Here is a 14,897-nt window from a genome sequence, read left to right as displayed (position 1 = left end):
CGTGACGATGGCGTCATCACGATGACGTTAACATAATGACGTCACCAGTGACGTCGTCAGTGAGGATGACGATGATAATGCGGACGCCTATGACGTCATCGGTGACGTCACTGAGGACGTCATCAGTGAACATGACCATGCCGTCACTGATGACGTCATTGGTGACAATGACGTCACTGATGACGTCATCAGCGACGTCACCAGGGACGTCACGCGTCCCAAAATGCACCGCGCGGTTACTACGACGCCGACGCCGACGGCTTCGCCGCTCAAGCCGGAAACGGGCGCCTAAGACGTGTGCTTTAAAAAGGGGAGAGGCTTGGGTAAACGTGCCTGAGTGATTCATGCGCTAGTTATTAGACTGCTTTCAGGTATGCTTACGATTATCTGGTGTTGTGTGAAGTCAGAAAAATTCCTACGCCATATCGCAAGCGCCCTTGATGGTTCTCAGAAATCTAGGCTTTCTATACGAAGCTCCGGGGGAAGCGACGTCATCCAGATCAAAAGATGTGAAGTGAGAAAGTACGTCCTACCCGTTTGACCATTTTCTTTAATCCTTTGCGTATGTGTGCATCCTCTTCCCGGCTCTTGCTTAGCGCTGTTACTACTTTTATAAGTCCACGAGCAACATTACCATCACCTCGGTCCCTTTGCTCGTATTTCGCCTTTTTTTCGCAGCTGTGTTTAGGTCACATGCTATTGACTTCCCGGATAAATTGAGCGGGAAAACTGAATTGGTGTATAGGTCACGTTACATCAGGTCACGAGAAGTCATTTTTTTCCAGCAGGAACAGTAAATTTCCCAATGGGTCTCGTGATGTGAGGCCACGTGATATCGAATTTCCCGCTCAATTTAGATTGGAAATTCAATTGGTGTATTAGTCAAGTGACGTTAGATTGCGTTCCGTCACATTCCCCGCTAAATCTCCCAGGAAAATGGAATTGGTGTATAATTCACGTGATTGCAAATTTTACGCTAAGTCTAGCTGGGAAACGGAATTTTGGTATAGGTCACGTGACATCAGGTCATGTTACATAACTTTTCCCGCTAAATGTAGCTGGGAAACGAAATTGTGGTATAAGTGACGTGTCCCTAATTTCTTCGCCGATTTTGGCTGGGAAACTCAATTTTTGTGTAGATCACGTGATGTCAGGTAACGTGAATCAGTTGCCGTCACGTTACCTAAACATCAATTCATTTTGCCCACTACATTTATCGGGAAATGCAAGGACAAATGGAAAGACGGAAAACACTTTGGAAATGGGATTTCCGTTAACAAGCATTTGATGATTTTGAAGAAATGCACCGAAAATAAAATATCATGATACCATACAAAAGACCCAAAAACTTTCGACAGAGCCACTTTAAACTGCTTACGTGCCGGAATGTTTCCGCATTCCTACACGTAGAGCATTCCTACACGTAGCGCATTCCTACACGTAGAGCATTCCTACACATAGCGCATTCCTACACGTAGAGCATCCCTACACGTAGAGCTTTCCTACACGTAGCGCATTCCTACACGTAGAGCATTCCTACACGTAGAGCATTCCTACATGTAGAGCATTCCTACGCGTAGCGCATTCCTACAAGCAGCGTGCCACGTCTTCCTATCGTACACGGCGATGCGTTGGTGACATCACACTCCCAAACTTCACAGGCGCGGCGAACCTTGCAGGCTTCACGGCGGCTTCCGTGAAGAAGCATTGCATTGCTGTGCTTTTATATGTGTTTTATTTCTGAAGCGCGTTCGGTTTGACCTAGAGCGGCCGCGCCGGCTTTAATGACTAAACATCTGATGTGATGCGTCCCAGCCAATGTAGGTGCCGTTTTTCGGGGGTATGAGTTTTTATGATGGATTTTTACGCGGTTACAGACGCCGCCAGCTCTGCTTCATGGACAGCTAATGATTTCGCGTTAAAAACGTTCCTGAAAACAAGAAGTTTTTTTGCCAAACTTCGCAATTCTAGGTCGTTGAAGACCACCTTCCTTAAATTATACGGTCATCCTACAAAGAAAGAATAATAAAAAAAAAACATTGCCGATGCTGTGCCCTATATCTATAAAAGTAAAGTATCGAATATAAAAGTCTTAATAAATCAAGTGGAAGAACTCCATGCAATTTATATTCTGTCTGACGGGAAAAGTACGGCGGAGAACCGTTGACAAACACAACATTTACTTCTGTGAAAAAATGCATATAATTTGGCATATGGTACTTTAATATAGTATTATGTGATATATTCGTCGTATAGGTGCATATGTCTTTTTAGTAGGGTGGCTTAAATGTGAAAAAGAGGAAAGAGACCGAAATGGGACGTCGTTGGGGTTGCGAATAAAAAGCGAGATGAAAGCGCTCACGTTGGCATTGCGCCTCCAAGTCGGAGCTCCCGTGTGGTGGTTCGGCGCCGACCTTGAGCTCAGACATGCCAAAGTCGGCAACCTTGAGCACCCAACGGCTGTCCACGAGGCAGTTGCTCGAGCGAAGGTCTCCGTGGGACCTGAGCGGGCATTCGTGCAGGAAGACCATGCCCTGATACCGGGAGGAAAAACAATTAAATACATTTCAATGGGGCGTATTGTATTGTATTGTATTTATGTGGCGATTCCCTTTGAATCGGGCGTCTACTAAATAGACACGCCAAAAAGATTAATAAAAAATTAAAAAAAAGGTTAGAAAGCGGAGTGTATCCACTAGTTTCAACAATGTACTGCCCACCAGGCCTCGAGTCTCCGCTTCGAGCACTGCACATAAGTGTTCTCCTCGGTAAACCCGAGGGCTTGCTCGATGCGAGCGCTGACGTCTGCTGCCGGTGCGAGTGCCGGACACTCAAGTACCAAGTGGTGTATAATTTCTTCCACTTCCCCACAAGCACTGCATAGGGTGTCGGTCACGTTGCTGTCGTATTTTCGTCGATAGAGGCGGGTACGCAAGGCGTCCCCTCGGGCCTCAGCGAGGAGCCTGCTGCCCAGCGTATTACCACACCAGAGGATTGGAGCAATGGTGGTCTTGAAAGACGCGTAAAGGTGCATGCTTGAGTGTTCTTGCATGTCTGCTCTCCACCGGTTCACCTCGACGGTCTTAATTTTCTCTCTCACCTTGGCAACCCACTCTTTCTTCGTCGGAGGCTCGTCGGACATTGAGAAAGCCCCGTATTTCGTGCCCAGTCGGATGGTACGGCGTCTCCATGTTGTGTGCGCGCCTCTTAGGTGAATGTACACGAAAATCCGCCGTGCCCAGCGATCCCCATTCATGTGTCGCAATCGGGCGTAGTATTCCAACTTGCTGCTGGCCTCCCGTGCCTCAAAGGAGGACCAGCCAAGGTCTCCTTGGACCAGTTCGTTTGCGACTCTTCCATGGCATCCGAGTGCCTGACGTCCGATTTCCCTTTGGCGCCGCTCAAGGTATTCTCGGATCTCGCTGGGGGCACATGTAACGGCATTGGCGAAAGTGAAGCCTGGCACAGCGACAGCTTTCCAAAGTTCACGGGTTAACACATACCGATCGCAGCACCAAAGGCTCTTTCGACGTAGCACATTTCGCTTCCTCTGCGCTGACGCCTTGAGAATTTGATGGTGCTCTGCTAGGTAGTCTTGTGCACTGGTCAGGGTCACTCCAAGGTATCTGTAGCGGCTACTAACAGGAAGCGCAGTGTTCTGGATGGTAAGAGATTCAAGGCCCTCGCCCTGCCCGGAGAAAAGCACCACGGCCGACTTGTTGGCATTGAATCGCAGTCGAAACCGAGCCGCTTCCTCTTCGCAGGCGATCAGCAGTTTTTTCATATCTGAGACGTTGTCGGCCATCAGTGCTAGATCATCCGCGAAAGCGAGCCCGGGAAGCCGCCATTCAACCATGTCTCCGTGTTGCATGTGTCGCAAAGTAAAGCCAATACCTGTGTGTTCTAGCTCCTTCTCCATGCCGGATGTATAGAGCATGTACAGAACGGGGGATAACGGACAACCCTGGCGTAGTCCCCTACGCACCGGAACGTCACCAGAAAAGGCTCCGTTGAACGTTGCCATAACTTGATTTCCATCATAAAGCCGCTTTATTAGCTCCACCCAAGGTTCCGGCATGTCAAGCTGCTGGAGCCGCTTGATCAGCAAGGAATGGGGAACACTGTCGTAAGCTTTAGCAACGTCCAAAAAGCAACAGATAAGGTTCCGCTTTTCCAACCGAGCGATCTCAATGCATATGGTCAGGGTGAACAAGTTGTCATCCAGTCGACGATCTCTGCGGAATCCATTTTGTAGCTCGGTGAGAGCACCAGCACACTCGGCCCAATATGAGATGCGCCAATTAATAATGGTTGCAAACACCTTGTAGGCTACAGCTGTTACAGTGAGTGGGCGGTAGTCACGCAGATGTTGTTTGTTGCCGCCTTTCTTAGGAATGAATGTGACTCGGCCACGCTTCCAGTCCCTTGGGATGGGTTCATCGCCGCAAACTAAACGGCTAAACAGGTGCGCCATTTGGGTGCGGGAATCGGGTCTCAAATTCTTCAGCACCTTAGCCGAGATTCCGTCTAGGCCCTGAGAAGTGTTGCCATTCAACCGCGCGAGTGCACGGTCTACATGCACTCGCCCCACTAGTGATACAAATTCATCATTAGATGCTGACAATGGAACGTCCTCTATGATTCGGCTTTGAGTTTTCCAGTTTTCTGAGGAAATTTCTACATCCGCAACTCCGAACAGAGCATAGAGCTGTGTCTCAAGAAGTTGTCCGATATTCTGAACTGGATACCCACTGTCGTAATCTAGCAGTTCTGGAGTACTCTCTTTGCCAGCCAAAGATCCCAAATATCTCCAGAACTTTTCGACGGCCTTTTTTCCTGCATCTTTGATGTCCGCCATCACCTTGCAGTCATGGGCTTGTATTTTTGCTTCCACAGTGTCCTGCGTTTGTACCTTGCACTTGCGGTATTCCTTCCATAGTTGCAAGGTCACGGGATGTTTTCCAAGAGTCCTCAGTGCTTGCCTATGTCGCCGATTAGCTTCTTGTCGTACTTAGATGAACCTCTTAATTTCGACATCCCACCATGGGACAAGTTTTCGTTTTCCTCGTGCGCTCTTGACGGTGGAGTGATTAGCGATAATGGTCCTGAGCTCTATTGCAAAGTCGTCGTAGCTTAGTGCGTGCATACGGCGGGTGCTCTCGTCAAAAGTTTGGACGACAGTGGATATGTCGTCTTCGCGTATGTGAGTTACAGCTTTGCGTTGTGAACGGCTCGGAGTTCCTCGAACAGTGCCGAAGTGCAGGAAAATGCTGTTGTGATCGCCTGCTGACGCTCCACGCACCTTCTTCGTCTACAACCACCTTTTGAAGATTGCTCCCAAGTCTTTTTGACGCGAGCGCATAGTCTATGCACGTCCGGCGGTCTCGCACTATCCAAGTGTGCTGTCCCTCACAATCTTCTCTTAAGTTCAAGATCTCCAGTTCGACGTCCTCCGCCAAGTCTCTCATCATGGTTCCGTTATTATTTTCCCGTCCATCCAATTCGACCAGGTGGCCATTAAAATCTCCCATTATCAGCACAGAGAGACCTGTGGGCAAGTTGTGTATATCTCGACGAACACACTCGATGATATTGTTATTCTCTTCTTGGCGGTTGTTTCCCACGGAAAGATAAATGATGCAGACGGCTGTCAGCACGTTACCTATCTTTCCGTGTACCCATAGGTGCTCCCTGCAGTTCTCACATGTCCGAATCCACGCTGGTCCGTGACTTGACCAAAGCAGTCTTACTCCTCCTCCTCGCCTCTCTCCTTCAACTCGATTTCACCCAGTCCAGCACCAGGCTGGATCTATAGGTGGTTCTTCCATGTCCCTCAAGTGGGTTTCCGCTACACCGAATATAGAAACGGACTTTGTAAGGAGAGTCGCGTACAATTCAAGCCACTTTCGTTGACGGCGCGTACCATTCATATTGAAAAAACCTACCACAACACTTCCTGGTTTTCGCTTCTTGGTTGTTGATCTTCTTTTCGGAACGTAAGCAGGATCAACTGCGTCTTGTGCTCCCGCTCGCGGCCTTTCTATCACTTCTGATTTTGCATAGCTTCGACCTGCTGCTGGACTACTTGTTGCACGAAGTGTAGCAACTCCAGTGATGGGGGAGCAGGAGGGGGTCGAAGAAAATTCTCGTTGATTGAGAAGCTTGGCCGGAGACCCGGCACTGTCGAAGGTCTGTTGATCTGAGCAGTTGCACTCGGAGCTGGGAAGGACGGAGGAGCTAGGAGGCGGTTGAAGTCTCCGCGGAACAAATTGTTCGGCGAGCTTTCCGACACAGGGGGTGGTCTGTCCCAATAATGAGTGTCCCTGATTGGCGTCATTGTAGAGGCTTGTCTTTGCGGGTGTCCAGGGCATAGCGTGCACGCAGGAGAACTTCGCATTTCGAGTACCGCCAATGGTGGGTATTCCCTCTGGTACTCTGATGCCGATCCTGGGCCGATCAAATACGGTGCTTGCTTGTGGCCAGGGTCCCCGGGCTGCGTATGTGGTCTCATGGTGTGTTCAACGTTCAGCGCCATCTGGTGACTCGAAATGCAGTTTCACACCCGAGCAACTAACGGCGGCCATGAAACGGTTTTCTATTGGGCACAGTTACTTTCGCACCTCAATGGTAGATGAAGATTGGTCTTTCGATCGCGTCGTAATCATTTCTTGATTTGCTTCACTTTCGATATAGTGTGAGTAGGACTGATCAGCACAACGCGGCCACCACATGAGACCCATAATGAAATTTCTATTATAAAAATGGTTTGCAGTAAAACTTGTGCCAACAGAATGATTGGACAGCACTGCAATATAAACGGCGACGAAGCAATTGTATCCAATTTGCGTTTCCTGTTGTATTGAGTTATCAAACCTTCAGGCCTTAAGCGCCCACCGCTTGGTAGCATTACGGTGACGGGAACGCGCCCCCTACTAGTCTGCAGGGTGTCACAGAAGAAAATTTACAGGGATTTTTTTACCGCAAAAATAAACTAGGCATTGCCCAGCGCTCATTCTTCGCCCAAAGGTTGCGCTAGAGGTCGCAACCAGATGCCAAAGTTTCAGCCCGATCCGCAAAAGTTATAAGTGATTTTCTGAAAAGTTCAATGGGAAGATGGCGGCCGACGGAGTTTTCGAATACATAGGGCCCTAGGGCGCCAGAAACCGAAACGGGCAAAAATCGGCTCCATTTTGCCATGGAACTTTTCAGAAAATCATTTATAACTTTTGAATAAGGTATCGGATCGGGCTGAAACTTGGACATCTGGTTGTGACCTCTAGCGCTACCTTTGGGCGGAGAATGAGCGCACGGCAATGCCTAGTTTATTTTTGCGGTGAAAAAATTCTTGTAAATTTTCTTCTGTGACACAGTGTACTTAGCGTCCTATTCCGCCAACGCATCCGAAGTGGACCCTAAGTGGCAAACAATGACGTCACAAAAAACAGTGTTACGCTGTTGGATGTCGCGACCGTGGCGGTTGGTCGTAGAATTGCTGGCGAAAAGCGCGAATGAACGGGAGTGTCGCTGTTGCCATGGCGTCCCAACTTCTGGATGACGAAGCTTCCGTGGATTGGCAAGCTGACGAGCGACAGGCTGCAGAACAGGCGTCTGCCATATCCGCCACTGCTGTTGTCACGCCGCTAAGATCGCGGCCGGCGACAGTGTGACACTTCTGGGACGTCAGCAGGTGGATATCAAGGGACCATTTTTTTTTGGGGGGGGAGCGGTAAACGCATTAGTAGGCGAAGCGTTCCAGGAGCCAGAGTACTATCTCCTACTTCTTACTTCATCATCCTCAAGAAGGCCGCTATTAGTTTGGAACAGATGCCATTCAGCAAAATGATGATTGTGATTAAATTCGCCTGTGTAGATTCTAACATTAAATCCTGCAAACCTAAAAAAAAATAAACTGGAATACTGCACATAAAGTCCTGCACAACTCCTCCTTACCGCGTAAAAGTTAGGAGAGCGCGAGGGTAGCGCAGTGACTCGTCCGACTGTCTGGCTTTGTCTTCTTCTACAACCGGTACCTTGAGTTTCACGGCATTCCTTTCAGCGCCGCGGGAGGCACTGCAAGCTTTGCTAAATGTGTATTACCCCTTATCACATCAGTAGGGAAACACATAACGCGCTGCTTGTTTCATTCCACCTGGGCTCGATTTTTTTATTTTTTTTTTAGTTTGGGGGTGACGTGAAATTCCGCTAAATCTAGCGGACAATAAACTTAGGGGGGAGCGTATTCCCTGTTAAGTTTAGCAGGGAAGTGACACAGAAATACTTATGCAGAAGCTATTTTTTTGTTATATCTAAGCGGGTAAATTGGTGTTACGAACTTCTGCACTAAATCTTTGTGTGCTTGTCTGTGTGTGCAACCATAGTCATAAAAACATGTTTTGTCTAAAAGGCCGTAGGACACGCAAAATCGGCAAATGAATGCGGTCCAGGCGTTGAGCAGGTGCAAAATACTCGTGTCTAATCGAAGACAGCTCTCGAGTCTTTCTGACTTACAAGCTGTAGCGTCATTTTCATTCAGATTAGAAACATTGGGCACCAACAGGATTATGTAAAGAGTGGAGGTCTTTGCTTTTACTGCTGCTGATTGAGCGTGCTGCCCTCTCTTGCTATTTTATTAGACGGGCGTCACGAACAAACAAAGAAATGGGGATTTCTCTAGGATGCATCTGTGCATCTGTACTCCCTCCCTAATGGCCTATTTTCCCGCTGTCGCTATTTCTGAGGGACACTCGCTGACAGCACATGCTCATCAGTTGCGCAGACGGCTATGGCCGCCGGAGAAAAAAATACTCCTTATACAGAGCGACACTGCTAGCGCGATCAAGCTTTCGCCGGTTTTTGCCATCTATCTCTTAGATTCGAAGGTCTGTTATGCAAGCTACTTATAGGATAATGCGGGCTCATTTGGGGCACCTATCTGTAGCGATTAAATGTAATGTCCGCTATCATCCTTTCGGACTATAGGGCTAACGCGCGCCGATGTCGTGTTCCCATTAACATAATCGAGGAGTGAACTTCTCTATTCCTTCGTTTCATAAGTGATTAAGACGGCAATTTCGATTTCTAACAGATCTGACCTTAGACTTTTCAGGTGGCCTCATACAGTTGCAGCTTGTCTTTGTACAGACAACGACATATTAGTGCTTATTTGGACTAACTAGGACGAATGTATACCATACTGGGTGCACCCAGCCAATACCTGTTTTCTGACAAGGATGTGACGGTAATCATTACAAGCGTCGAAACCAAAGAAAGATTGTTACGAAAGTGTGATCACCATTTTACACATTACTGTGAGAAGGCGGGGATAATATTAAATACTTTACAAGAAAGACGGCTAAGTAAAAGAAAAGAACGTTCAGATATTTAATAAAATATAACCAATAAATACGTTATACAATATATAGAGGAAAGGCTGTCTTTTTGGCATTTTCTAATGGCCTTCAAGCGCATGGCGTTCAGAACGACCCTCTCACGTCCACCAGAAAACAACAGTCTGTCTCACACACTGCACACCACAACGAAAGAAGCGTTCGTAAACAGGTGCTTGAGTTGCCGGTCGGCCGCTGTGTAATGGCAACTGGCTTCAAGTATTTGACGAGTCCAGCGCTTCGCTATGAAATCGCGTCACTCGCCCCTCCTTGTTGGCCCTGTTTCGTTCGCCGTTGTCAATTTTGCGCCGCCCTGGTGGTTCAGAAACCCCGCCATTAAGCGCCTAAGGAGAACATCTGGTCGGCTTTGCCGTCCAAGCGCACGCTGTGGAAAGTTCCCGCTCCAAGAGCAGTCGCCGACTGGACACCCGGCGCCGTACATTGTGCGCCGCACGCTCCATTTGCCTTGCTCTATCAGGACTGCATCTCATACTATTAGAACAAAAAGAAAAATAATGATGTCTCGAAATGTTTTTTTGACGCCCCATGAACCCTCAGCTCGTGAAGAAATTTCGCCTCGTACACTATCGACCCCTGGTGCAATAAAACAATAAAAAAGGCAACAAATAACTCGTTATATTAAATCACGGAAGAGCTTAAAGTAGCTTTAGTAGCTTTAGTAGCTCTTCCTCCTCTTTAAGAATTTAAGTGATGCCATTGAAACTATATCAGTGATGCGATTAGTGTTCCTCGTGTACTTAAACCAACTCGGTTATATTTGGTAGACGTTCATATCCTGGTTTATACTCTCCTTTTCTCGTCGAGTCCAACCGCAGTCGGCGCTACGATTCAGTGGAAGCGTGGCCAGTCGCACCCATACGTGCATTGTTAGCGGGCTCGTTGTCTTTGTGGCTTTGTTATCGGCGACAATCACTCGCAGAAAAAAAAAGCTTAGAATTGCGCCGCATTTACTGCGCATGATTGTAGCTCCCAGTGGTAGCAAACGCACAAAAACGACAAATGCCGTGACGTAGCACATTTACCGCCACTCGAATATTGGCTCCATAGGATCTTCGTCGCGTTTGTTCTAACAGTTCCGCGCAGTCTGACTACGCGGAGCGGAAGTTCATCTGCTTCATTTGCGGGGGTTTTGATGACGTCAGAATGCCGAGCTCTGATTGGCTCTGGTTGAGGAATAGTGGGTACACGTCGAGGCAGCTTGCTTTTAGGTTTGCCCACCATCCTTCCAATCGGAGCCAATCAGAGCTCGACGTCATTTTGACGTCACAGCGATCCTTGCAGAAGAGGCAGACGAACTTGCGCTTCGTATACATTCGGCCTTAGCCCACTGGTACGTTTGGCGCTTACCCTGACGAGGTCGCCAACGAGGGAAGCGACGAACATGGCGTCCAGCTTGACGTCTTCGTTCTCTAGAATGTCTGTGAGGCTCCCTCGAGTGCAGTACTCGGTGATGATGCAGACGTTCGGAGGGTCCACGCAGGCGCCGATGAAAGTGGCCAGGTTGTCGTGGCGCAGGTCCCGAAGCTGAAAGAGCCACCCGGAGAAGCGTATGAACGACGATCCGACACTCTTAATCACGCTTCTCTTAAACCTAACATAACCTAACCAAACCCAACCTAACCTAACCTTACCTTACCTTACCTTACATAACCCAATCTAACCTAACCTAACCAAAAGGAACCGTGTTCTGCAAACTTGGTCGTTTACACGGACCAGTGTTTCAGATAATTTTTATATAATTTATACATTACACATATCAGTACTTCAGATGATTAAAAATTGTAAACGACGCACGTAAAAATAAAATTTAATTCTGGAAGCATTAGCATGAGCAGATTGGCGCTTTACGGAAAGGGATAACTGGTACGGTCCAACAGTTGAACGATGATCCCCGTAGCAGGTCCATGTTTGAGGTAAGAAAACAAAAATTAAGCGAATAGAACTTGCGTTTCACATCTATAATCTCCCAACCCACAAAGAATGTGGCCTTTTCCCGAACAAAATGTTTGGAACGCGAATTGAACTGAAGCCTATGCACCGACTCAACTCTCTTACGCCACGCCACTGCGGCGGCGAGGCGATCGGCTCTGCGCATGCGCAAACGGTTCCTCTCACATGAATCTGGTGTATGCGCACGCGCATCGCCCACGCCAGGTGTGGGCGAACGTGGGCCTGTTTGTAGACAGTCTATTAGTGCATGAGAGTGCACTCGAAACTACCTGCTTGTGCCTATGCATGCGAGGGGCTCCAACTTAGTTCCGAGCTGTTCGACCTAGATCACGTGATTCTCGAGTGGCTTTTGTAATACAACCCTATTGAAAAAATTAACTTAAGCTGGTTCCAGCTTCAAGCTGGGTTTTTGCCCCAGCATGCCCAGCTTGGCATGCTGGTCATGCTGGTTGATCTGGTCCCAGCTTCAAGCTGGGTTATTGCCCAGCATGCCCAGTGTGGCATGCTGGTCATGCTGGTTGATCTGGTCCCAGCTCCAAGCTGGGTTATTGCCCCAGCATGCCCAGTTTGGCATGCTGGTCATGCTGGTCATGCTGGTGGACTTCCCAACCAGTTTAACCTGTTTAAATTAATACACAGGATAAACAAGCCAAGCTCTTCAGAAAAGCCAACTCGGCATCCAATTTATTATTTTCATACTTGCGGCCGCCTCACATGAACTCAGATGCTACATATCCTCGGCGCTGACACAGTACTAACCGGCGCACAGAGAGTGGTTCTCGGTGCAAAGTCAACAATGTTAATAAAACCATATTGTTTATCTTTCAACACGAAAAATACTAGACACACGCCAAAAACAGGCAATAGCTAAAGAAAAAACTACTCGGATGAGAGAAGCGAACGTGGGTCCCGCCAGTGATGGGGGCGAAGCGGCAACTTGCGCGGTCGGCAGAGGCGAGGAAATCTGTGTGGCTTGGATGGCATTGGCGATACTCCTCGGCACTACCGTCATTCACGAGCACAAACACGTTCGAAGACACGAAGTGACGCCTCAGTCAGGGAGTCGGACATCTTCCGGCACCGAACGGAGTGCAGCTCGCTGTCTCCTCAAAACCCGCTTCGCTTGCATCGTCGTTCAACTAGTCTTCAAACAACGCGCACACAGCCGTCCCTTCGAAAGACTGCCTAAGATAGCCAAACGCGTCCTAAAATTCTCCGTTCCTACCACTCTCTCTCTTTCCTCACACACAAAGGTAGCTTGCAGTGCGCCTGACGCGCCCTGTCGTCTACCAAAAACGAGAGGACAAAGAACAGGACGTGGCCTCGCTCTATCCTAAGCCGACCTTGGCGCGCGCGCTCCCAGCAATGCCAGTTCGGCTATCTCTAGCCGACCTTGGCGTCCGCGCTCCCAGCATGACCAGCTTGACCACCACGATTATTAGTTCGACCAGATTCACCAGCTTGTCTCCCAGCATGACCACCTTGTCTCCCAGCTTGACCACATTGGCTCCATGGAAAACCAGTTAAACTAGTTAGGACCAGACTGGCTCCCAGCTACACCAGATTGAATCTAAAACCAGATTCTGGTTAGACCATGCTGGTTTTTACTTAAACCAGACTGACCAGCTTAAATTCTACCTTGCCCAGCTTAAACCAGCTTGATTTCCAGTTAAACCAGTTTGATTACCACATTGACCAGATTGACCAGCTTAGTTACCAGCTTGGCCAGTTTGATTTTCATGCTGTTTTTTCCAATAGGGAAGGTATGAGTGGGTGGAGAAAAGGGTCGAGAGTCGTCGGTGCCTAGCACACAGTCTGGCCTCTCCACCTCGGGTCCTCCTAACCACGAGACGACGCACGCCTGCGTACGTGCATCCAACCTTCGGCGCGCGAGGCGTTCACATTACATTTCGAGCGCTCGTCTCCGTGGTTTGAGTCGCTTGCTCTCTTAAATCTAGGCTCTCTGCGCAACTCTAGAGGAGCAAGTGCCATCCAGCGTAACAGACGTGAAGAAGAGATGTGGCGAGCTACCCCGGGACCATCCGAGGGTGCAGCGAAAACTGGTGTGGCCTTGCGGCCGAAATGTGAAACAAATGTAAAGACGGTTGTAGTATACAGGGTGTTTCACGAAAAGTGGACCAATTCGATACTGCCGAAACTATGCGTCGTAACAAAAAAGGCTTGTGCAGTTTTGGTCCTGGGCAAGAGGCCCATTTAGGAAAATTGTTAAAGTTTGGGTAATTAAGCTTCTAATTTTTTTTTTGCGTAATTAACTCTTTTAATATTGTGTTTAGGGGCTTGGTTTCAATTATAAAATTACTGAGCATCATCGAAAAAAACAGTATATCAATACATTGCAGAACGATAGAAGGCACGCGCGGCATTTTATGGCTGTCTGAAAAACGGCGCAACTTCGACGCGATTTTAAGTTTCGGTTCGCAGTCGGAGCGCTTTTGGGGGACCGACGGCAGCGCGCCCCGTTAAAATCGCGTCGAAGTTATGCGGCTTTTCAGAAACCCATAAAATGCGGCGTGTCCCTTCTTTGTTCTGCAATTTATTGATTTAGTGTTTTTGGTGATGCTCAGCACTTTTATAATTGAAACCGAGCCCTTAAACGAACTATTAAAAAGTTGCTTACGCAAAATAACTAAGAATCTAACTATCTTGGACTTTAATCATATCCCTAAATAGGTCCCTGGCCCAGGACCAAAACCACGCAATCGTTTCTTTATGTGGCGACGCGCAATTTTCGCAATATCGAAGTTTTCCTGTTTTCGTGAAACACCCCGTATATATGATATTATACGAACAATTGACACATTATTATTTGCTATAAATTTATTCATTTCGCATTTTTTTTTAAATTTGCTATTGATGGTATATGACTTTACTATTCACTCAAGTGCGTTTTCAACGATGGTAGAAATGTACATGTATTCGTTTTTCTTAAGTACAATTTTTATATGTTTGCAATGTTGTTGGTGAATATTTTGTGGTTATCTTCAAGAACGACCGCTGAACTGTAAAGGGCAGACAGGATATCGACACGCAGAAACGCCCTTTTTCTCGCCCGCCTTTTTGGGCTTGGCTGCATGCAGAGACAAATAAATAAAATATCAATGACGTCGGAGGTGCAAATACCCCACTTGAGAGACAATGAGCAGACGACGAAAGCTCGTGTCCTGGCGAACCTATCACAACATGAAAATGAGGCACGTGATATCCTAACTTCCTCCCGGTGTGAAGGACTGTCATATACATATTTTGGCGTGTTTACTTGATTCACAGGCGCCGTATTTCCCACATTCTGCCGAGTTTTGTGTAAGGCACGAGTGCCGAGGCAAAAGGCCTTGACTGTATATAATAATAATATTAATAATAATAATATTAATAATAATAATATTAATAATAATAATAATAATAATAATAATAATAATAATAATAATATTGATCAGAAGAAGAAGAAGAATATAATTACAATAATAATAATAATAATCGTCATTCTCATCATCATCATCTTCAATTTGCTTGTGCCCACAA

The 14,897-nt window shown here is 47.5% G+C and overlaps 1 protein-coding gene across 1 annotated transcript in view; it reads right to left on the bottom strand.

Annotated features, from left to right (window-relative positions):
* Nucleotides 1-14,897, bottom strand: part of LOC8025322 (guanylate cyclase 32E) — a 312,963-nt gene that overhangs the window by 55,381 nt on the left and 242,685 nt on the right. Inside the window, exons 12-13 of the mRNA XM_040210470.2 lie at nucleotides 10,755-10,931; nucleotides 2,363-2,534 (exon numbers count right to left, since the gene is read on the bottom strand). Coding sequence (XP_040066404.1) covers nucleotides 2,363-2,534; nucleotides 10,755-10,931 — 349 coding nt within the window. The remainder of the gene's footprint in view (nucleotides 1-2,362; nucleotides 2,535-10,754; nucleotides 10,932-14,897) is intronic.

This window comes from Ixodes scapularis, unplaced genomic scaffold (genome assembly GCF_016920785.2).
Source record: "Ixodes scapularis isolate PalLabHiFi unplaced genomic scaffold, ASM1692078v2 PGA_scaffold6__148_contigs__length_123643588, whole genome shotgun sequence".
NCBI classification, from domain to species: Eukaryota; Metazoa; Arthropoda; class Arachnida; order Ixodida; family Ixodidae; genus Ixodes; species Ixodes scapularis.
This window is presented reverse-complemented; position numbering and strand designations above follow the sequence as displayed.